Source organism: Schistocerca serialis, chromosome 1 (assembly GCF_023864345.2).
Source record: "Schistocerca serialis cubense isolate TAMUIC-IGC-003099 chromosome 1, iqSchSeri2.2, whole genome shotgun sequence".
NCBI lineage: Eukaryota > Metazoa > Arthropoda > Insecta > Orthoptera > Acrididae > Schistocerca > Schistocerca serialis.
The window spans coordinates 257202077-257227560 of NC_064638.1; the positions used below are offsets into that span (position 1 = coordinate 257202077).

The 25484-nt window shown below is 45.2% G+C and overlaps 1 protein-coding gene across 1 annotated transcript in view; it reads right to left on the reverse strand.

The window, feature by feature from the left end:
- Window positions 1-865: 865 nt before the first annotated feature.
- Window positions 866-25484, reverse strand: part of LOC126464349 (protein tiptop) — a 214336-nt gene continuing 189717 nt past the window's right edge. The window contains exons 3-5 of the mRNA XM_050096231.1: window positions 13272-13803; window positions 11298-11722; window positions 866-5262 (exon numbers count right to left, since the gene is read on the reverse strand). Coding sequence (XP_049952188.1) covers window positions 2739-5262; window positions 11298-11722; window positions 13272-13803 — 3481 coding nt within the window. The 3' untranslated portion in view covers window positions 866-2738. The remainder of the gene's footprint in view (window positions 5263-11297; window positions 11723-13271; window positions 13804-25484) is intronic.

The window sequence follows — 25484 nt, forward strand, 5'->3', positions numbered from 1 at the left end:
CTTACATGTTTCGAAGAGCGTGGCGTTCATACCATTTATACGCGACACGTGACAGGTTAAAATCGAGCGTCGGTTTAGGATGTTCTCTCCATTCCTGTGGTGTATTTGTTTGTTGTATGTGCTCCATTATTCCCTTCACATACCAGGGCTTAGGCTCTTGCACATGCGAACAGAAAAAAGTATGTGACAACATCCTGAAAATGTTTGTTAGGAGCTAGGAAGAGAACCGTGAAGGTGAGAGTCTTATGCATAATGGCAGCTGACTCTATGGGTGTTTCATATATAATGCTTTTCCGTGACACGTATCGTAAGCATGCTTCCGTCGGCGTAATATTATGTTTCTGATACTTTCTGTGTGATTTGGCATGCATGTTACTTACGTTATCAAAGTTCTTAGTAATTTAGTCGAAAAAGCTCAGCGTAAATGAATGCAGTGTTCTTTCATTAAATGTATTCCACATTACTTAGTGCTACTTCATATTTCATAGGATTAGCGAGAAAGTTTTGCCAGTGTCACTATGTGTTTCGAGGAGTGTGGCCTTAGTACAATGTATGTGTCTTGTTTCATAGTTTTTCGTGCATCATCTCACAACAAAATCACCATTTCTCGCTCATCGCAAAATTCTAATGTCTTCCAGCACAAAAATAAAATATATAGTTCAGATTTGGTCAAAAAGCGCACAGATTTCCAATATACAACAATATATATAAATTCATTTTGAACTATAGTGTTTCCAGTAATTATGAGTTCTCAACTTCCTCATGTAATATTCTTAAGAGACTGCACTGGGTGTGAGACAAGGAATGGAGATAGATGAGGTAAAACTAATAACAATACAATGACAAGAAAAGAGATTTCGTTTTATTAAATTAGCGCAAATTCACAGAATACGTTATACGTAATAAATAAAGAGTGACCATTACAAAGTTTTCTGCATTTAAGGCTGAAAAGGCATGATGTTCAAATATTGAATCTGACCATGTATCAACGTAAGTCCAACGAATTCTGTTACACAAAATAAACTAATTATGTAAAAAAAGAACATGTCTTAACAAAATAAAGGTTGGGGGAAGTACATTAAGTTTCAGCTTGATTATTCGAGCTAGCGTATACATTTGTTTTATGCAAATACTCCTTAATATTTACATAGTTGCTGATTAAATAAGTGCATTTATTCAGAAGAGGAAGAATTGGATATTTTAAGATACGTATACGAATGTATTTTTTATGCTATTACTTTCTGGATCTGTATACCAACTTGAATGCTGAAGGAAGATCGTAGAACTAAACATAAAGGTGTAAATTCATTCGTTGTATTCTTCTCACTTTTCCAAGCCCATACCAATAGAATAATGAAAATAAAGTCAACTGGATCTCCAAATATTTTATCATTCGCTTCGTGTTCAGATCGTAGGAGCCAGCCTGTATATCAAGGAAGAACATGGGCTTGAAAGAAGTTACTGAAGGTTGAGGGCCGCTTTTATTCAGACGGAAAAAACTTACATACAAAAAACGCCAGAAAGTGAGGCGTTGAGCACGTGCACAGAAACGGGCAAGTTCGACTTGCTTCCATATCATGATGCCCGCCGCTTCCAGTGGTTTAGCGATTTGTAACACAGAATAAACCATTATTCATCCAGGTAATAATTACGCGAAACATGAATTACGTGGATTAATTTTACTCTACATTCGAAAAGGAAAAATTAACTCACAAAAATAAATCGCTATATGTAAGACGATGTAACCGAGGACACCTGAGAAATGACGAAACCGGTGTGTTTTTTCAGTAGGCTGTACCAAGATTTAGAGGAATGATTTCTCTCTAATCGGAGATGGTTGAGATGGGGGGCGCTAAGTAATTGTACGGCCGCTAGTTGTCAGTAGTAAGCCTAACGAGGAATCCTGGCCAGTAACATGAGCAGGAAGCAAGTTACACCGAATTATTACGTAAAATCACAGTACCTGTTAAACTCAAAAACTTGAGACTGCAGCCCCACTTCCGGTCAGCACGACTAATCGCCAGATTCAAAGTCCCAACTGTGGCGTATCACGTTAATACAGGTAAGTATAATCGTTCCTGTGATCTCGTATAACAGACTGCGTCGAATTCCGGAGGCATTTGAATGTTAGTTGCGACGGGAAGGTACCACATTTCTGGTATCTTTCGTTCGTACGCTTCTCTTTGTGGTGTATACAACCCAGTGGCATCGAAGAAAAATGTATGTTCCTCTTTTTTTTTCTTAAATTCATCAGATACAGTTTCTTACTCTACTCTAGGACAATATTGTTACATTTTAAAGAACTCTTTCACCTCTGCAGGATATGGTAGCATCACATTGTACTCGGCGCGGACAAAAATACGTCGCTAGGCAACAGAATCGTCCACGCAGTTTTAATACTAATAGATTCATAAATTATTATTTCTTCTCTCGTTACTTCTTTTAAAACACCAACAGCGAGTACAGGAAGAGGACAAGTTTCTTTTTTTTCTAATTTTCCATCATTTTACGTATTCTACTAAGAACAGTGGGCATTGGAATGACGACTTTACGGAAAGAAAGGGGTAATGTGAGGCAGGGTCTAGAAGTAGTACCCAGGGCTGTCGTAAACGTGTAACTGCGCGCCTGTCCCGGAGGAGCACGGCCGACCGAACTTCGCCTTCCATCACTTACACTATGTACAAACAGGCTATCGGCCGTGCCGCACGAATAACCAAACAAGAGTCCCGCGTCGCTGACTATACGTATTTACTAGACAACTGCTTGGCGAGCTCGGTATACTTGAGAAACTTGGAGTGGGGGCTCTCCTCGAAACTAGACGGTGTCTGCGGGCTCTTGGCGCCGCTGCCGCCGTTGCCTCCGCTGCCGGACGGCGTGGAGGAGCCGCCGCCGCTGTTGACGCCACTCGCAGAGCTGCCGGATGGAGATCCTTTGACGACTGTGGGCGCGCCGGAAGCCCCCGCTCCGGGCGTCGAAGCCGGGCCCGCGCCGGAGGCCGCACCGGCCGCGGCCGCCGCCTGCTGCTGCGCCGCCTTGAGCGCCACCGGGTCCGGGATGACGCCGTCCTTGACGAAGTGCATTTTGGACAGGTGGTGCCGGTAGGCGCCCTTGGAGATGAAGGGCGTATCACAGAAGGCGCACTTCATGATGGAGTCGGCGGTGACGACGGCGTCATTGCACGCCCAGCTGAAGGCGAGGATGGCGCCCGGGGTGGAGTTGGGAACAGCGGCGCCCGCAGGCCCGGGGGGAATCCCCGCGGCGCTGCTGCTGCCGCTGCTGCTGCTGCGGCCCCCGCCGTGGCGCTCAGTCTTGTCGCACAGCTTCTGCAGCGCCGCCAGAGGATGACTGCTCGACGTTCGGCTGCCGCCACCAGCGCTGGAGCCCGCCGAGCCGGGGCCGTCCGCCCCCGCTGACCCTCCGGGGCCACCGCCGCCGCTCAGGCTGTCGAACATGGAAGACAGCGCGCCGAGGCTGGACTTCTTGTGCGGTGTGTTGGAACGCTCGCTGCTGGCGGGGCTGCTCCGGCAGGGACTGCTCGCAGTCCCCGGAGACCGCGCCACATTCTCCTCCTCGCGATCCTCAGACCTCCTCTCTCTCTGCTGCCGATCCTCCTCCTGCTCCTCCTCCGGCTCGGAAGCTTCCTTCTTAACAACTATCGTCGGGGCCGGCGACGTCGAGTGGTCTTCCTCGTTCGGCGTAGGAGGCGCCTCCTTCTTAACGGGCGGCGCGGCGGGCAGTGGCTCCTCGTCCGCAGCCACTGGAGTGGACGGCGGTTCCGACTTGACGCTGGTCGGCGGCGTCTGGACGCGCTTCTCCGGCGTCGTCCTCGGCGTCGTCGCCGCATTCGCCGGAGTCACGCGGCCCGACACCGAGCTGGATTCGCTGCCCGACCGCTCTCTGCTGCGCTGGTGCATGTAGCCTTGCTGTTGGTGGTGATGGTGATGGTAGCTCCGAAGCAAGTTCATGGTCTGCGCGTCGACCAGAGGTTTGGTGTAATCGACGCTCTCGTCGATTCCGAGCCTCTTCAGGATCGACGATCCCATCGGAGCGGCGCCGGCGGCACCGCCGTATCCGGCCATCCCCGCGCCGTGCCTCGCCCGGGAGTCGAAGCTCTTCTCAATCAGCTTCTCGATGGCGTTGAGCACCGACGGCGAGGACACGTCACCACTGCCGGCTGGTGAAGGTGTTGTGACAGAGTTGTGTGCTCCATCTTTGGAGAGATCGGTGGCGGTTAGGCTGCCTCCGGACGGTGGCCTGTGGTGGCGACCGTTGTCCTTGATCAAGGTATCGTGACCGTCCACGAGTCCCGTCGACAGCAACCGGTTCTTCAGTAGATTCCTTTCGTGATTGGCGGCCGCCGCGCCTCCGCCGATGCACTGGCGGATGTGGTCGACGAAGAGCGCCGTTTCGATCTTGTCGCCGCACTTCTCGCATGTGATCCTGCCTCCTGTCACGGCGTCCCGGGGCAGCGACAGCTTCTCGCCGTTCTTGAGCTCGTGCTGCGCCCTCTCCAGTTCGAGCAGCTTCCTCACCGGCAGCGACTTCTTGCGCTTCTCTCTCGGCGCGCGCCGGCTGCGGCCGCTCTCCGTTATCGAGCGCATGATGTGCTCCTTGTAGTGCGAGTTCTTCACCATGTGGTTGCTGAGCTCCTTGAGCGAGCTGAAGGCCTGGTCGCACACTTTGCACGTGAGGACGGCGCTGACGTGCGAACTGGCGCCGCCGCCTCCGCCGCCGCCCGCGCCACCCCCGCCGCCGGAGACGGCGTTGCCGGCGCCGGAAGCGGCACCCGCGCCTCCGCCTGCGTTGGCGGCGCCGGTGCCTTTGCTCTCGTCGGCAGACTTCCACGAGATGATCTGCTCCTGCGAGATGATGTTGGTGTAGTGCTGCGTCTGCTGCATGTGGCTCGTCATCTCGGCGAGGGAGCGGAAGCTCTGGCCGCACCACATGCACTTGAGAATCTGTCGCGTCTGCTCGGCGCCCTTGCCGAGCCAGACGTCCTGGCCGCGCACCAGCTTGCGAGGTAGCGGCATCGTCTCCTTAATCAGCAGGTTGAGGTCCGCCGCCGTCGGCTTGCCGCCAGACGACGAGTTGGGCGTGCTCGAGTTGGACGTCGGTGTGGTCGGCTGCGGCGTCGGCGGCTGTTGTGGCGTCGTAGGGGGCGGTGGGGGCGGAGGCGGCGGCGCGGGCACGTTCACGCCGCAGTGCTTGGCCTCTTTCATGTGCGCCGTCATGGCTGCCAGGCTCGGGAAACTCTGCTTGCACCTGTCAGCAAAACAACATCGCTAACTGTAGTGTGCAACGTGGTGTTGGGGAAGACATTTAAAAATTACGTGCTGAGGTGGAGTACCAAATGGTGAGGTGTCACAAAGAATATCCGCAGATAAAAACTTTTCCTAACGTACTAGAACCATGTGCTGAACCTAGAATGAGATTTTCACTCTGCAGCGGAGTGTGTGCTGATATGAAACTTTCCTGGCAGATTAAAACTGTTTGCCGGACCGAGACTCGAACTCGAGACCTTTGCCTTTTGCCGGCAAGGGCTCTACCATCTGAGCTACCCAAGTACGACTCACGCCCGTCCTTCTGCCAGTACCCCGTCTCCTACTTTCCAAACTTTACAGAAACTCTCCTGCGAACCTTGCAGAACTAGCACTCCTGAAAGGCAGGATATTGCGCAGACATGGCTTAGCCACAGCCTGGAGGATGTTTCCAGAATGAGATTTTCACTCTGCAGCGGAGTGTGCGCTGATATGAAACTTTCCTGGCAGATTGAAACTGTGTGTGCCCGCGAAAGGCAAAGGTCCCGAGTTCGAGTCTCGGTCCGCCAGACAGTTTTAATCTGCCAGGAAAGTTTCATTTGCTGAAACTATTTGTCGGGAGTGTAGCCTTAGAAGAAAGTGAAATGTGGACAATAGATAGCACAGCCAACAGAGGGTTTACAGATGTGGCAATACAGTGTATTGCTACAGATTAGTTGGAGTAGCAGGTGACTAATGAAGAGGCACGGAACCGATTCGGGGAAAAAGGATACGTATGGCACAATTTCACTGAAAGGAGATATTGTTGACGGAACACATACTCAGGCATCAAGGAATGGTTAATTTCGCAATGGAGTTAAGCGAGAGAACTAAAAACAACAGCAAGGAAGGTCATGTTCCCGCGACGCATCCAAGCTGCTTAATCGTTAGAGGTATCAGTTATTGAAATTTAGCTGCACGGAGTTGATTATTATTGAAACTATCGGAAAAGAACTTTCTATGCTTCATTTGATTAACGCAAACATCAGCCTCCATTTCAGCGTCGTACACAGCAGAGAATATTATGTAATATGGCACGAATACGCTGGTAAAGGACAAGTAGATTTCATTGTGTACTTTCGTACAGTGTCTTAAAAATTAACGAATGTTATTTTTATATTCAATTTGTGATTAAACAGTCTTTTTTCCCAGCACACAGCATATACTCTCTATTACCCCGGGCACTCAACGGACGTGGGTTTTCACTAGTTTCCCTAAAACTCTGTAGTCGAATACTGCGATGGATACAAAACTGTGATGTCCACTTTCACTGCCAGCCTTCGCTGTTGTGACTATGAATTAAACCCTCTTCGCTAATTGCATACATATCGGCAGAACGTTTAATATCAACCCTCTTCCTTTGAAGCAACTGATAAGTCCACCAATGTACCATATAACCATTTACAAGTGTACAATTTGTTTACTCTTTATACAGGGTGTTTGAAAGAAATATCACGTACTGTTACAGGAGGTAGTGTCGGTCAAAACTAGAATAAAAGTTCCAATAATGATGTGCCCAGAAAGCAACACCTGTTGAGATGCTTTTAAACCAACACCGACAATTTTTATTTATAAAGTCAAGGAATTATCAGCACCCTCTCGTAAATGCCTTATTGAAAGAACGTCTTTGCAATTATTAAAGCCATGTACCTGCCGGTGCCTCTACATTCAAAACTGGGCACTTGTGAAGAATTAATAATTTAATTTCCGAAGTAAGCGCAGAATCACATCAGAATCATGAGCAACAAGCTTGCAGCTATGAAACCGAAACTAAACTTTACACAGTGACCACCTGGCATTGTACATGTGACACATTGCCACCCGATCATTGAAAACACGGAGACAAACTCATAGAAAAAGACACATCCACCCATCACTAAGTATACTAAAACAAAAGCTGTAGCTGTATTAGCAAGCCACTGACGTGTTAAACACATCGGATACAGCACATCAGTTACTGTCAGATGTGCGCATGTTGATAACCAGTTGGTATCTACTTACACAGTACGAAGTTGGTTATCAACATACACACATGTGGCAGCAATTGATGTGCTCTGTCAGGTGTATTTGACACCTCAGTGCCTTGCTAACACAGTTACGGCTTTTATTTTAGTATATTTAGTGATGTGTGGATGTGTCTTTTCTGTGAGTTTACCTCCACGTTTTCAACGGCCAGATGGCAATGTGTCACACATAGGGGTTTTATAATTCACATATCGAATGATCTGAAAATGGCAGTATAACTTTGTCGAAAGCTAAATATCAACCGCTATCTACATTAAATGTTACAGACTTGATTCAATTTTTCTTATAGCAATCGAAATCGAAATCGGTGCGCTGCTTCTGCATTGGCAGCGCTCTGTAGCGCTTTGCATTGGATCTCTGACTGCGCTTTCTTTGTAAGAGAGACTGTGGATGGTTGGACTCGTTGGGAGTTAATCGTCAGTAGTGTTGGGCAGTTGGAAGTTAGTCCCCAGCAGTGATGGATGTTAAATGTGACAAATTAGCATTGATGGAGGGTAGAAGTCTGAAGTGTTAGCGTAGGCTAACGATCTGTACATGTTCGACTTGGAGATTGAATATTATTCATGATTATATACCTTTGTACTAAATGTCAATGATGATTTACATTCGTGTCTGAACTGGATGTCACATTAGTAAGGTAAAAAAAAATACATTATTTGGCTTGAAACAAAATCTTTCCTTTGCTAACCACATGCCTATTAGTAGTAGTGGCTTTAATAGTTAGAATCTTTTATTTAGCTGGCAGTATTGACGCTCGCTGTATTGCAGTAGTTCGCGTAATGAAGATTTTTGTTAGGTAAGTGCTTAATGAAATTTATAGGTTATTGTTAAGATTTCGTTTCAGTCAGAGCCATTCTTTTGAATTAATTATTTGAAGTCAGGTTGTAACTTTTTCGAGCAGTCAGAATGCGTTGGGCTAGAATATTGTGGGCCACTGCTGATATTCTAAGAAAAAGTAAAGAGAAAGTAGGCTCAGTTCGTTAAGTTTTACTCAGCTGTTTCAGAATCAAATAACGTAGAAGTTTCATCTTCTCAGTCATTCTTCAATTTAAGTACAGACACAATAAAGAAGTTTCAAATTCTCCAGAACAGTAACGTGCTTCGAGTAAGAGATCCAGTGCGACACTTCTATAGCACTGACCTTGTTCCCTCCGTGGCTATTGTAAAATCGTGGACCGTCTCGTCGTAAGAACTCAATATACTTGAGCTATGAAATCTTCGCGGGTTATCAGCCGAGTGGCGTCGTCTTGTAGTCGCAACGTTTCAATGGATTGCATATCCATCAACTTCGCCTGAAGATGATGGATACGCAGTCCACTGAAACGTTGCGACTAGAAGACGACGCTACTCGGCTGATAACCCGTGAAGATTTGATAGCTGAAATACAACGAGAAAGCCTGCAATCGCATATAACTCAATATACGAGGCGTGTTTTTTAAATAAGTACCGTTTTGAAATTTAAAAAACAAATACGTGCTAAGGTATCTCAAAATTTTATTTTTACCTGAAAGCCTGTACCTTAATCTACGCACTGACGCCATTACAGTCTGATTCTTCCTTGTTTAAGTTGTGTACTTAGTGTTTGAGATGCCTCCGATAATCGTGAGTCCCGCCGACTGTGAAGTACGGGCTGTTATAAGATATCTTAGTGCTGAAGGCCTAAAAGCGATCGATGTTCATCGTGAGATCTGTGCAGTTTACGGAAAAAACATTATGAGTGATGAAATAGTAAGAAAGTGGGTGATAGCATTTAAAGATGGCCGCACAAATGTGCATGATGAACAACGGAGTGGGCGTCCTTCGGTCGTTAATGAACGTTTGGTGCAGGAAGTGGACAATAATGTGAGAGAAAAAGACGTTTTACGATTTCCTCCTTGCGGGATTACTTTCCTAATGTTTCTCGTAGTGTTTTGTATAGCATTGAGAGCGAGCACTTGAATTACCGAAAATTGTGCGCACGTTGGGTACCGAAAATGTTGACGGATGTGCACAAAACCAAACGTTTACACAGTGCATTGACTTCCCTTGAGCGGTACCACGACGACGGTGATGATTTCTTAAGCCGAATTGTTACGGGCGATGAAACATGGGTGGCCTACGTCACACCAGAATCAAAGCAACAGTCCATGGAAGTTGAGCAAGGGCATCGTTTTGCTGGAAGACAAAGCCCGTCCGCACGTGGCGAATCAGACCAAAGATCTCATCACATATTTTCGATGGGAAACCCTAGATCATCCTCCGTACAGACCCGATCTTGCGCCCAGTGACTACCATCTGTTCGTCCACTTGAAGAAACACCTGGGCGGTCAGCGTCTGCAAGACGATGACGAAGTGAAAACAGTGGTGATGCAGTGGTTCACAAGTCAGGCGGCAGACTTCTATGAGGAGAGTATTCAAAAACTGGGACAACGTTGTGACAAGTGTCTCAATATTGACGGAAATTATGTAGAAAAGTAGATTAAGGTACAGGCTTTCATGTAAAAATAAAATTATTGAGATATCTTAGCACGTCTTATTTTAATTTCAAAATGGTACTTACTTACGTAAACAGATGTGAAAATTACCGAACAATCAGTTTAATAAGTCACAGATGCAAAATACTAACGCAAATTCTTTACAGACGAATGTAAAAAGTGGTAGAAGCCGACCTCGAGGAAGATCAGTTTGGATTCCGTAGAAATATAGGAACACGTGAGGCAATACTGACCCCAGGACTCATCTTAGAAGCTAGATTAAGGAAAGGCAAACCTACGTTTCTAGCATTTGTAGACTTAGAGAAAGCTTTTGACAATGTTGACTGGAACACTCTCTTTCAAATTCTGAATGTGGCAGGGGTAAAATACAGGGAGCGAAAGGCTATTTACAATTTGTATAGAAACGAGGTGGCAGTTTTAAGAGTCGAGGGGCATGAAAGGGAAGCAGTGGTTGGGAAGGGAGTGAGACAGGGTTGCAGCCTCTCTCCGATGCTATTCAATCTGTATCTTGAGCAAGCATTAAAAGAAATGAAAGAAAAGTTCGGAGTAGGTATTAAAATCCATGGAGAAGAAAAAAAAAATTTGAGGTTCGCCGATGACATTGTAATACTGTCAGAGACAGCAAAGGACTTGGAAGAGCAGTTGAACGGAATGGACAGTGTCTTGAAAGGAGGGTGTAAGATGAACATCAACAAAAGCAAAACGAGGATAATGGAATGTAGTCGAATTAAGTCGGGTGATGCTGAGGGAATTAGATTAGGAAATGAGACACTTAAAGTAGTAAAGGAGTTTTGCTATTTGGGGAGAAAAATAACTGATGATGGTCGAAGTAGAGAGGATATAAAATGTAAACTGGCAATGGCAAGGAAAGCGTTTTGTGATGAAGAGAAATTTGTTAACATCGAGTATGGATTAAAGTGTAAAGAAGTCGTGTCTGAAAGTATTTGTATGGAGTGTAGCCATGTATGGAAGTGAAACATGGACGATAACTAGTTTGGACAAGAAGAGAATAGAAGCTTTCGAAATGTGGTGCTACAGAAGAATGCTGAAGATTAGATGGGTAGATCATATAACTAATGAGGAGGTATTGAATAGGATTGGGGAGAAGAGAAGTTTGTGGCACAACTTGACTAGAAGAAGGGACCGGTTGGTAGGACATGTTCTGAGGCATCAAGGGATCACCAGTTTAGTATTGGAAGGCAGCGTGGAGGATAAAAATCGTAGAGGGAGACCCAGAGATGAATACACTAAGCAGATTCAGAAGGATGTAGGTTGCAGTAGGTACTGGGAGGTGAAGAAGCTTGCACAGGATAGAGTAGCATGGAGAGCTGCATCAAACCAGTCTCAGGACTGAAGACCACAACAACAACAACAACTTCCTTAAAAAAACACGCCTCGTACTTGTTACTGCCCGATATAGTAGTCCGGACTCACTACAGCACCCAGTAAATATTGGGAAGCGAGAGAGAGGCGTCAGAAGTGCAGTAGCAGTAAGGCTTACCAGACGCACTTGAGAACGTCCTTGGCCTGGTCGGCGCCCTTGTTGAGCCAGTGGGACTGCCAGGCGCTGTGTCGGTTGGCGCCGGCGGCGGCGACGGCGGCGCCGTTGGCGGCCTGGCCCTGCGGCCGGAACAGCTCGTCGCCGCCCAGCTTGGAGAGCTCGCTCATCTTCTCGAGCGCCTTGGTGGCGTCGCTAGGCGACGGCGTGGGCCCGAAGCCGGCCGCCGCCTGCGCCTGCTTCAGTTTGCCGTTCCAGAGCGCGACGGCCGCGGCGGCCGCCACCGTGGCGCTGGCGGCGTCCGCCAGCGGCTGCGACTGCGACTGCTGCTTGGGCGACAGGCTGGCAGACACGGCCGCCGCGAAGTACGGGAAGTGCGGCGCCATCACCGGCGACGTCCACGGAGACACCACCGACGGCGGCTTAGCCTGGCGACACAGCACAGCGCGGCGTTAACACAGCGCTCACCTCTCTGGCGCAGCGCACGCTTCAAATGTAGTTTCAAATTTGGGTATTTCAGGTTAGGTTAAGACGTGACCGTTACGAATTCCAACGGAAACTACAAATTACTATGTAAAATTGTCCTAATGGTGTCTGCTACCTTTCAGTTGTGTGCTGCTGTCCGTAAAGTTACCTTGATGAATCATGCGAAGTGAACAAGAGGAGCTGGCCGCTGTGGCCGAGCGGTTCTAGGCGCTTCAGTCCGGAACCGCGCTGCTGCTACGGTCGCAGGTTCGAATCCTGCCTCGGGCATGGATCTGTGTGTTGTCCTTAGGTTAGTTAGGTTTAAGTAGTTCTAAGTGTAGGGGACTGATGACCCATAGTGCTCAGAGCCATTTTTTTTTTCGAACAAGAGGGAATATTAACTGGATGTAGGTAGCCGATCAAAATGTTTCTCACAATGTGCTGTTCAAATGGTTCAAATGACTCTGAGCACTATGGGACTTAACATCTGAGGTCATCAGTCCCCTGGAAGTTAAAACTACTTAAACCTAACTAACCTAAGAACATCACACACATCCATGCCCGAGGCAGGATTCGAACGTGGGACCGTAGCGGCGCGCGGTTCCTGAATGAAGCGCCTAGAACCGCTCGGCCACACCGGCCCGCTACTGTTTGTCAATATGTTTAATTGTGGGAAGAAGCAGTGCAGTTTACGTCCCTTATCACTTACATGCCACTGACCTTGCCGTATATCCAAACCATAACTTTGAAGGTGACGTATCGTCTCTACCGGAACACTAGTTATTGTGTGTACCTTACCCAGCCTTCCCATCTTTAACCAGTACCTTGCAGCTCTATTTCATCGTGATATCTATCGAGAATATTCCGAGCACCACACGCAGTGCATCCACTGAGGTGTTGCTGAAGACTCTAGATAGCCTAAGTAGGGTACTTCTCAGCCCTCGATTGACCGATGCTTTGTTGGTGACTAGGCTCAGTCTGTGTGCCAACGCGCTAGTTGCGAAGCTGAGTACTGATTCGAAGAGCGCACAGTGGTATGTGCATATGACTGGTAAAGGTAGTCTGTATTGTTTTGAATTTAGCCTCGCCAGTTTGTCTAATATTTTTCTGCTTTATCTCTTGTTAGCCTTATGTAAAGCAGTCCGTCTTCAGGCCACGAGTGGCCTACCGGGACCATCCGACCGCCGTGTCATCGTCAGAGGAGGATGCGGATACGAGGGGCGTGGGGTCAGCACACCGCTCTCCCGGTCGTTATGATGGTATTCTTGACCGAAGCCGCTACTATTCGGTAGAGTAGCTCCTCAATTGGCATCACGAGGCTGAGTTCACCCCGAAAAATGGCAACAGCGCATGGCGGCTGGGCGGTCACCCATCCAAGTACCGGCCACGCCCGATAGCGCTTAATTTCGGTGATTTCACGGGAACTGGTGTATCCACTGCGGCAAGGCCGTTGCCCCTGTTAGGCTTATGTGTTCGTGGAAACTCAATGTTTCATCTACGTATGTGGCGTACCTGTGAATAGTCTATCCTGGAGTTCTTCCGCGGTGGCGGGTGCGGGCTGCAGGGCGGCAGCGGCGACCTGGAGGGCGAGGAGTCGCGGTCGATGCTGGCGCGCTTGCGGCCCACGGACAGGTCGAGCGGCTGCGACGCGCTGGCCGCACCGGCGCCCGCCGCCAGCTCCGGCGTCGCGGGCTTGCTCAGGTTGAGCACCGGCGACTCGTCGAGCGCCGAGGGGCCGCGCGACTTGGTGCTGAAGTCGAGGACGGGCGGCGGCGAGCTGGCGGCGGGCGGCGCCTGGTGCAGCGACTGGTGGTGCTGGTGCTGCAGGTGGTGGTGGTGGTGCAGCGGCAGTCCCAGCGGCACGGGGAGCACGCCGGCCAGCGGCACGGGCAGCACGCCCGGCAGGAAGGCGGCGGCCGCGGCCGCGGCGGCTGCAGCGGCGGCTGCCGCGCGCGGCTCCGAGCATAGCGAATCCCGCGACGCGCAGCGCGGCGGCCCCGAGGAGGCGCGGGAGTCGCGCGACTCGCACCGCGGAGACGGCTCCCTGCAGGCACGCAAAACACTGCTCACCTCCGTCCATTACCAGCACTTTGCCTTACAGCTACAGCAAAACGTCCTCCGTGGGGTAGCCACGAATTTTTAATTATTACCTCTAAATTTAAATGTACGTAATTTTTTTCTGTCTGTTAACCGATTCACGCTTGCAGTCCCAGCACACACTGAAAGTCTCGCACAACAGCACCGTTACACACGCACTGTAAGTAGGCTGTTTAGGTTTTTATCTTGATAAAGCCACATAGCGCTCTATATGAAAATCATTGACTGTGCTGTGTGAAGTCTGTGGCTGGTTTGCATTGTTGGAATATTTGCTATTGTAGTGTTGGGCAGTTGGATGTGTACAGCGCGTAGCGTTGCGCAGTTGGAGGTGAGCCGCCAGCAGTGGTGGATGTGGGGAGAGAGATGGCAGAATTTTGAGAGCGGACGATCTGGATGCATGTCCATCAGAAAGAGTAAATTTGTAATGCTGTATGTCATGAAGTGATATATATATATATATATATATATATATATATATATATATATATATATATATATATGATGACTTTTGAATATTATTAAGGTAAATACATCGTTTGTTCTCTATCAAAATCTTTCATTTGCTAGCTATGCCTATCAGTAGTTAGAGCCTTCAGTGGTTAGAATCTTTTATTTAGCTGGCAGTATTGGCGCTCACTGTATTGCAGTAGTTTGAGTAACGAAGATTTTTGTGAAGTAAGTGATTCATCAAAGATATAGGTTATTTTCAGTCAGGGCCATCATTTTGTAGGGATTATTAAAAGTCAGATTGTGTTGCGCTAAAAAAATATTGTGTGTCAGTTTAGTGATGATCAGAATAAGTAAAGAGAGAAATGTCAGAGTACATTCAGTTTTGCTCAGCTGTTTGAAAATCAAATAACGTGAGAGGTTTATCAGCACAGTAATTCATTAATTTTTCAAAGGGGACGTTTCATATGGCGACCCTGGCAGGATCTATATGAAATGTCCCCTTAATGAATTCTAACTACTGATAGGCATAGTTAGCAAATTAAAGATTTTGTTAGAGAACAAACAATGTATCTACCTTAATAATATTCAAAAATCATCATATATATACATATATCAGTTCATGACATACAGTATTACAAATTTACTCTTTCTGATGGACACACGTCCAGATCGTCCGATCTCAAAATTCTGCCATTTCTCTCCCCACATCCACCACTGCTGGCAGCTCACCTCCAACTGTGCAACGCTATGCGCTGTTCACATCCAACTGCCCAACACCACAATAGCAAATATTCGAACAATGCAAACGAGCCACAGACTTCACACAGCACAGTCAGTGATTTTCATATAGAACGCTACATGGAGTTACCAATATAAAAACCTAAACAGCCTACTTACAACACCTTTCTGTGCCGATCTCTTCATTTCAGAGTAGCTCTTGCAGCCTACGTCCTAAATTATTTGTTGACTATTCAAATCTCTGTCTTTCCCTACACTTTTTACCCGCCATAGCTCCCTCTTATACCATCGAAGTCATTCCATGTTGTCTTAACAGATGACCTAACATCTCGTCCCTTCTTCTAGTCAATGTTTCCCACATATTCCTTTCTTTGTCGATTCTCCTGAGTATCTCCTTATTCCTTACCTTATCAGTCCATGTAAGTTTCAACATTCTCCTGTAGCACTATCTCAAATGCTTCGATTCTCTTCTGTTCTGGTTTTCCCAGAGTCCATGTTTCACTACCACAGAGTGCATTAAATGTAAGCGCAATTGCGAATATGGACAACCATAAGCTGTAAAATGGAGTGATGGCAATGAAAACTTGTGTTGGACCGGGACTCGAACCCGCAAGCGGTCGCCTTACCATTTGGCTATCCGTGCACATCTCACGACCAGACCCGAACTTCCACATGCCATCAACAAGGCTTCTACAACCTGTACTCGTATATTATGTATATTCCCGTACAGGTGAGACATTTTACGTCAAACTCGCTTACCCGGTGTCGGTGAATAAATACAACATTGCATTGTCTCTGTTATTCTGAATTACGATGCTAAGTTCCTTTGCACGTGCATGCATGTCCAAAGATACTTTGCTTCGTAATTCATAATAACACAGACACTGCAATAGCGTGCCATACAATGCTGTGGTCCAAACGTACATTTTCAGAAATTTCGTCCTCAAATTAATGTCTATGTTTTATAGTATTAGACTTCTCTTGCGCAGAAATGCCCTTTCTGCCAGTGCTAGTCTGCTTTTATGTCTTCCTTGCTCCATCTGTCATGGTTTATTTTCCTGCATAGGTAGCAGAATTCCTCAATTTTATCTGCTTCGTTATCACCAATCCTGATATTAAGTTTCTTGCCATTTCTGCTACTCCTCATTACTTTGGGCTTGCTTCCATTTACTGTTAATCTATATTCTGTGTTCATTAGACTGCTCATTCCATTCAACAGACACTGTAATTCTTCTTAACTTTCACTGAGGATAGAACTTTAGAATTTTCATCAGTGAATCTTATCATCAATATCCTTTCACCTCCAATTTTAATTTCACTCTTGAACCTTTCTGTTATTTCCGACTTTGTTTTTTCAATGAACAGATTGAACAGTAGGGACGAAAGACTACCTCCCTGTTTTAAACACTTTTACCCCTAGAGGAGCTAAACCAAATAGTGCAGCCCATTGAAAAAAATGGATATGGGCTACGCCACATTCTTTAGGGTTCATCTAGTGGCGAGCTATGGCGCTGTAGTGCGAGGTTTCCAATGTGTACCACGAGTGCAGGCGCGTACCTGCTAACAAATAAAAAGAAATTACGTAACTTTATTTTTAGAGGTAATAATTATTACTTAATGACTACCTCCCGCAAGATCTCAAGTCCATAGGAAACCTGGGCAAAATCCTGTCGGGAATAGCGCCGTGCCATTAACGAATGCATTACAACCCCCTTCCTGTATCGATGACTCCCAATTTGTAAACACAGCACCTGACAGCAGATTGCTAAGTCGCTGTTGCCGGACACTTAAATAAACGACTAAACTTATGTCATATCGAACTGCATGATTCTTGGACAGTCTGTCGAGTCTTATAAGCAACACATTTATCTGCCTCAATCACGTTAGTTCAGTACGATAGTATGCTGCAATTATCAAATGCTCGTGTATTAACTATACAGTATTTCGTACAATAAATTTCGTACAATTACACTTGGAACGCACGCGACATTTTTGGTGTTAGATTGTGTGAGCCAATGAAATGAGGTGGAGGTGCGAAGAACCTACGCTACTTCGCCACGTAACGTCATTGGAACACATACCAATAGCAAAAACATTGCACATATGGAAAAATAATGTGTAATTACTAGACGGGCATGCTGCCGAAACGCGTCGTGGAAACTGGATATCGACACTAAAACATTAATGAAGTAGAATCGTGTACTGATCATAAAATCACCGTTTCTAGTACAAATTTGCGTACTTAGTGAAAAATACTTCATTTTTTATTAACTCATTTATCTCAATTCAATGCCCATCATCTACGTAACCAAATAGACAACTTTCTAAAATTAAGTTGTGCATAATGTATATACATTTTTGTTATTATTTCTTATAGTATCCTTTGTATTAATGTCATCCAGTCGGCCGCCGTTTCACGATCGTTCCGACAGAGCGCGTTGTTCTGCACTTGTTTATATTGGGAGAGTAACGGAACTTAATTAAAGACTAATAAGTTGTCCTTGAAAACTACGCAACAACTTGTGTTACTAAAAGAATCTAATACTATATAATAACAAAAATGAAAAAAATGACATGACAAGAGCAAATGGGGGAAAGGTAGCAAAGAGATTTGATAGTAAAGCGATTTAGCATCAGTATTAACACATATGGAAGAGGTGACAGCTTATGTCTTTCCCTATGGTATATCAGTTTTTAAGTAATCGTAAATGAACCCGCTAGCGAGAGTACGTCCAATTTTTTTTCCGCTAGCTTCACGAACGTCAAGGATCTGAAAGCCATTCCATAAAGCATTTAAGTAACAAATTTACCAAGTGTAGCAACATAAGTCGAATATCATAGCATCTGTTCGACGAAGTATAATTCACCCTTAGCTAGTAAAATTGGAGGAAAACACTTCAGGTCAAAGATGACACTAAAGAGAGACCAGTCGGCCTTAGGAAGAGGAGGAGTACACCGAAGTGAAAGAAAACGAGGCAAGAGAAAATAAATGATGATAATTTTCCATATATAATACTACTACCTGTCACTGGTTTGTACACAACGAAAACACAGGCAAATAAGTTGCAATTCCATATCCCAGACTTCATTTGTGTATTTTAGACGGTAAACTAAACAAAATGCGCGTTTCACGATTCCTCTGATCTTTCCTTTGAAACCATAACAGATTTGTAGAGTGCGGTTTTAGACTCAGTTCTGTTGCCCATGGTTATATCTGCCTTCTGATTACGCACACGTCCTGAATCCTCATTCTAAATAACACTCTAACCTTCCTCGTTCGTAAGCAAGGATGCTACTGTATCCAAGTAGATCAAAGAAATTGTGCAATTAGAAATAAGCCGGTCCTTTGAAGAGGTTGGCATGGAAAACTATGGCTTCCACTAAAGAAAAAACTCTTTCCGGTACTTTGAGTGTGTAGTTACAGGCAGTATTTCTACTTTTAAAAATACGAGACAGGGTCAGAGTTCAAAAGACAAGCCAGTACACAAGACTGAATTACTCAGTATATGAATTCAAAGCCTTCCTTGGAATGCTCCTGTAACACAACCCCTATGTTGCATTAGGCATCCACATCTCCACCGAAATCTGCAGTAGCTTTACAATTGGCTGTTCTACCGTGAAATCGTGTAACAAAGCAGACAGGTAAACATGCGAGAAAAAATCTGCAAATGGCTGTGCACTTACTTACATCAAATTCCAGCTAAGGTGGCTTTGAAAGCGAATTCTTAGTTGACGACGAGGACTGTCGCGGAGTATTACAAAACCTGTTTCGTCTCGGATACGCGGGAAGCACAGAAACTTGCGCCTGATGTCGCGGGACGTAATAAAATCGTCAGACTGGTTTGTAAATTACAGGCGACCTGGCGATAAATCAGATGACGCACGCGGGTAAGAAGGGAACGAGGCAAGCGGGAGCGACCAGCACAGAAAGAGTTTCTGACGCGACAGATGGGCTGCGCCATCGTCGGACCTTTGTGGGCAAGCTGCTGTCATTGAAAACACGTCATTCAATGAATTTGTCCCGCTGCGATTCTGAAACAGTATGATAATATGAGGACTATCTCAATGTAAGGTTCGATAGGGGACGAAATGGAAACCACAGGCAAAATGCGATGAAACTTTGCAGCACAGATGTGTTGGGGGAGCGTCTCTAGTGTTGCGTCATGTCACTCTTTTCAGTTCTGAACGCACAGTGAGCACATATAGATGCCTTGATAGATAGTGTCTTCCGCCAAGTATGAGGGCCTGGTGAGAGATTTCGCCTGATGTCGTGCAGCCCACATAACATAGCTGTCATGAGTTTCCTTATTCATGGCAATTCCCAGCACACTCTGCAGGGGCAACGAAGACGTTCCTGCAGCGTCTTCAATGAAAAGTGTTTGATCACCCACAACAGCTGAGTTTGATTTCTGCTTACCTGAACTGCTGGCTCTGAAGACAACATTTTGGTGCAAACACCGAACTGAAGGTCAGCGTAGCGAACTGACGGAAAGCACACGCGGCTGCCTTATATGAAGAAGGTATCGGAAAGTTGGTACAATGCTACAACAAATGTTTGAATTCGAGGGGCGACCATGAACAGAAGTGGAAGGAAGAAGTAGTTAACTGTTGGAAATAAAACATTTTTGATTTCCACAATGGTTTCCATTTCGCGAACTTACTTTCCGAATAGCCCTTCAACATCTACATAGACGACGGAATTCGCTTAGGGACTGAAATAAAGCTAATACTGAGGAGATACATTCTGCAACCAATGTTTGCTTCCTGCCTTTAAGCTGTGTTTAGTTCGAAAGTTGAAGTTACTCATAGGAAGCAGGAAACAGGTCGTGTCTCTCTAAAGTCTCCTCAGTGGGGGCTATCACTACTGACGAGAAAAACCAACGATCTAGTTGGACGCCTTTGATGATTTGTGTACATGCTTTTGTCCCACAAAAGATCGTCGAGCTTCACTGCGATTATGAAGTCGCTTCTTAACATGCTTGTATGCTTGTATTCGTGGTTCCGTGACAGAATAGTCGGGATATGTTAGAAAGATTTGTGGGATCGTTTACCTGACGTACGCAAATACGACGCAGTCTTAAATCAGACTGTTCAGTTGCGTAAGGAATACTTGAAGCCAGAAGCACCCGTCCCACCTTTAATCAAAATTACCTCATCACAAGACGTAAAAAGTGTTCTCTGTTTCACAATTTAGTTCTCCTTACGCTCTTATTATCCTTACCCTGCACCCATTCGTGAGCCACCAGTCTGCTATTTTCCACTTTTGGAACCACCGATGATTCTCCTATTAATAATATTCCAGCATCTCATCTTAGTATTTAAGGACATCACATTTCTTTTCTGAATAATATTTTTTCCATTTGCACTAGTTTCAATTTTTAAACCTTCAATTATTCGGCAATGGTTACGATTTCTTTTTCTCCATAAAAAATCATCGCACTCATTCTTCCAACACTCGACTTTTAGTTTGTATTAATTCTGTGATTGTGGTTTGCCCTTCTCCTCGCCACATTTGATTTCGTGTTTACTAATCCTAACGTCCGATAACCAGCTAACCCATTTATTTATTCAGTTTATTCTTACTTTCAAGCTGTTTCTGATATTCACCCTGAGTAAAAGTAACGAAGAATTACAAATCTGTGGAGCAGAACTAACAGTCCAATCAGCCCGAAATATTTGTTGAGAGTAAACTAAAGAAATACGGAAGTAATGAACAGTAGCAGAAATGATACGAACGATCAACTTAATATCAAAATTTGGGACCAGGTACTAGAAGAAGTCAAGGTTCCCTGGTACCTTGCATAAGGAACGAAGCAGAAATGATATAAGAAGCACACTAGCACGGGAATAAAAGGAATTCTTTGATTAAAGAAGTCTAGTAAATCAAATATTGTCCTTTAACTTGAGGAAGAATTTTTTAAAAATATACGTGTGGAGCAAAACGTCGTATAGGATGAGTCATGCACAATGGGAAATCTGGAAATTGAGGGAATTGAAGCGTCTTAGGTTCGATGTTACATAAAAATGCTGAAAATGGTATGAAATGACGATTCCCTCCGCAGAATCGGCGAAGAAAGGAATATGTGGGAAATATTGATTACAAGAGCAGGCATCAGGTGATCACCTGTCGCCGGCCGAGGTGGCCGAGCGGTTCTAGGCGCTACAGTCTGGAACCGCGTGACCTCTACGGTCGTAGGTTCGAATCCTGCCTCGGGCAGTTGAAGTAGTTTAAGTTCTAGGGGACTGATGACCTCAGAATATGTGGGAAATATTGATTAGAAGAGCAGGCATCAGGTGATCACCTGTCGCCGGCCGAGGTGGCCGAGCGGTTCTAGGCGCTACAGTCTGGAACCGCGTGACCTCTACGGTCGCAGGTTCGAATCCTGCCTCAGGCAGTTGAAGTAGTTTAAGTTCTAGGGGACTGATGACTTCAGAAGTTAAGTCCCCATTTTTGATCACCTGCCAAAAACCTGAATAACCGCCTATGGCAGCGCGGACGTGGAGGAAGAGGGTCAATGAGTTTCTGAAACATGCCGAGCAGGATGTGGAGCCAAGCCGACTGCAGCACCGTTTCCAGTTGCGCTAGGATTCTCGGTCGAGGATCCATGGCAAGAACAGCGCAATGTCCGGGGAGTCTGCTGGCCACGTGAGGACGGTAACCGTATCCTGATGATTTTCGAAACACGCACGTACACTGCGAGCTGTGTGACACTTCGGATAGTCCTACATTGTCCTCGTGCCGAGGTAATATAAAGTGCATGTAGGGGCGGACATAATCCCCGCCACCCCCGCACCTCCCACCACGCCCTCACCGCCTTCCCCTGTAACAGCACAACTGAACCATTGTGCCTTCCGGAGCGACGACGTCACCCAAGGAAAGCCACTAAAAGATTCCGCAGGCCATGGCTCTCCCGCCCCCAGACTGGACACGTCCGATGATTGTCGGAGAGTGTTTGCTTTCAGATGTTTCATGCTGTACACGCCCAAGGCCGTCTGTCCGATGGAGCCTAAAACATGATTCATCTAAAAAGGTCACTTGCCGCCACTCAGTGGATGTCAGGTAGTGTAGATGAACAGCAGTCAGCGTGTATGCACGAAAAGGCCCATGCGCAGCAACCTTCGCTGAGTGGTCGTTGAGCAGACAGTGTTGCTACCCACATGGTTCATCTGGGTGGTCAGCTGCTCAATAGTCACACGTCTATTTTCTCGTATACATCACTATTGTCGTCGTTCACCCTTGGCATCACTAAAGTTACCTCTATGCTGGTTTTGGATAGCGCCATCTTGTCATGCACGCGAACAGCTTACAAACGTAGCCGTTTTGGAAACGCTTCCACCCTTGGCTCGAAAGACAATGACCATCCCCTTTTGGACGTCTGATAAATTTAAGAACGTTCAACATCGCAGCGCGTCAGCAATCGTTGGTTAACATATTAAAAAATTAAAAACCCGCCTCGATTGCGAAAAAAGCACCTAGTGTTAACCCAAGTTTCGGCGTAGATAACTACACCTTCTTCAGAACAACAATAAAACCCACTATTGCCTAAGAAGACCTTTGTCAATGATCAAAAGAACACCATAGCTATTTTATTATTATTATTATTATTATTTATTTTATGGCCTTCATTGGACCACTGTAGTCAAAAATACAAAGTTCTAAACAAGTTGTTACACATGGATACAATTTGGTTCGACAATAACTTAATATATTTAGGTAATATCATTATTAGAGGCTATTCTTATATAAAAGGTGTTTTGCTCTTCTGTCTGCCCAATATTTCTTCATTCTTCCAGATATTTTCTTTCTTTCTTCATCTGAGACAACTCTTCCTGTACTCCTTTTATTGATTTTCATTTGTAGTCTGGTTTGCGGGTCTTGCAGTATTCTGGTTTTCTCTGTCTTGTTTTTTAGGTCATCTACTGTAATTTGAAGTTCTTTTATATCTTCCTTAATTTCTGTGATCCATTTAATGTCGCTCTTGCTATTCCACAATTTTTGTATTATTTTTTTACTAATTCTGTTTTCTGGAGTTCTCATCAGATGTCCAAAGAATGAGATGCGTTTCTTCCTGATTGTGCTCATGACTGGTTCTATTTTCTTATATACTGTTTCATTTGATGCTATTCTCCAATGTCCACTTATTTTATACTGTTTATTTATACATGTCCTAATTATTCTTCTTTCTATTTTTAGTATTCTGTCAATTTCTGCTGTATTAGTTGTTTTGAAGATAGTTTCAGCTGCATACGTTATTTCTGGTTGTGTAACTGTTTTATAGTGTTTTAATTTTGCATCTATAGATAGGCTTTTTTTGTTGTATGTAGTTTTGGTAATGTAATTTGCATAGTTCAGTTTTTTTACTCTATTTTGCCATGATGGCTTCTCATTTAGATTGTATGTTATTGTTTCGCCTAAATATTTAAATTTATCAACAATTTTGATTTCCTGTTGTCCTATTGTAATTTTGTTTACAAGTGGTGGATCAGTTAGCATAATCTCCGTTTTTTCAAATGATATTCTAAGGCCTACTTTCTCTGCTACTTCTTGTCGTGATTTCACTTGTTGCCTGGCTTCTTGAACGATGTTGGCTAGGAGAGCAAGATCATCAGCGAATCCCAAGCAGTTTAAGTTAATATCATCTTTTGCACTTCCAATTCTTATCCTCTTTGGATTGTCCTTGTACCATTCTCTCATTATGTATTCCAGTGCACTGTTGAAAAGTAATGGTGATAGGCAGTCACCTTGTCTTAAGCCTGTTATTACGAGGAATGGTTCCGAAATTTCTCCTCTAAACTTCACTTTTGATTTGGTGTTGGTTAGAGTGAGTTGTGTTATTTTAATTAGTTTTGGATGGAGTCCTAGAGTTCTTAAAATTTTTAATAATGAAGGTCTGTGGAGACAGTCATATGCCTTCTTAAAATCTACAAATGTTATTGCCAGAGGTTTGTTCCGTTTCTTGTAGTATGCCATAATCAATTTTAAACTAATTATCTGCTCTGCACAGCTTCTTCATGGTCTGAAACCTCCCTGATATTCCCCTAACTCCTAATTGCTCCATGATTCTTTCATATAGGATCTTGGATAGAATTTTATATGTGCAGTCTAGGAGAGAGATTCCTCTGTAGTTGTCTGGGTTGCTCTTATCTCCCTTTTTGTGTAGTGGGTGGATGATAGCTGTGGTCCAATGTTCGGGAAATTGTTCTGTTACCCAAATTTTTGTTAGAGCCATGTGTAAGGAGGTCTTGACTGTGTCACTTGCATATTTCAACATTTCAACAAAAACCTGATCTTCTCCACATGCCTTATACATTCTTTTTATTTACTCTGTTCACAGTTTGTTCTAGAAGGTCCCAAAATTTATCTACCTCTTCCTTTGTTTTTGTTAGACAATTTTTTTCATTTGTTGGGACATGAGCATAGCTACATACTTATAAACGAGAAAGAAAAGGAATACCCAAACAGTACATATGTACGAAGTCAAAACCATTACTTAATAGTGTACGCTCCACCTCACACTGGCCTATGCTCGATGGGTCATGACCCGCCATAAACTGCAGCTACAAATGGTCGCTCACTTACAAGCCCCAGCTGCAGTTTATGGCGGGTCATGGCCCATCGAACATAGGCCGGTGTGAGGTGGAGTGGTGGTGGTGGTGGTTAGTGTTCAACGTCCCGTCGACAACGAGGTCATTAGAGACGGAGCCCAAGCTCGGGTTAGGGAAAGATTGGGCAGGAAATCGGCCGTGCCCTTTCAAAGGAACCATCCCGTCATTTGCCTGAACGATTTAGGGAAATCACGGGAAACCTAAATCAGGATGGCTGGAGACGGGATTGAACCGTCGTCCTCCCGAATGGGTGTGAGGTGGAGCGTACACTATTAAGTAATGGTTTTGACTTCGTACATATGTACTGTTTGTATTTTCCTTTTCTTTTTCGTTTATAAGTATATAGCTATGGTGTTCTTTTAATCATTGACAAAGGTCTTCTTAGGCACTAGTGGGTTTTATTGTTGTTCTGAAGTAGGTGTAGTTATCTACGCCGAAACCTGGGTTAACACTAGGTGCTTTTTTCGCAATCGAGGCGGGTTTTTAGTTTTTTAATACGTCTGATAAATGACTCAGTTTCCGCTTTACTGGGACGACTGCACTTTTGCCTGCGTCCCCCCAACACACTTTGTGAACCCTTCACTGCAAGTGCTGCCACCTGTGATTGGTTATTGCACTTGGACGTCCATTGTAGCAGGTGGTCGCATTAGTGTGACTGGAACGTGTACCTTCATGGTACTAGTGTAAAAACTGTGCAAGACGACAGAGATTGGAACTTGTTCTATAAATAACTGACGACGCTGGTGTGTTAGTGGCATTCTGAGATGAAGAGGTTGGCACGGGAGAGAAATTCGTGGCGGGCCGTATCAAACCAGTCAGGAGACTGATGGCGCG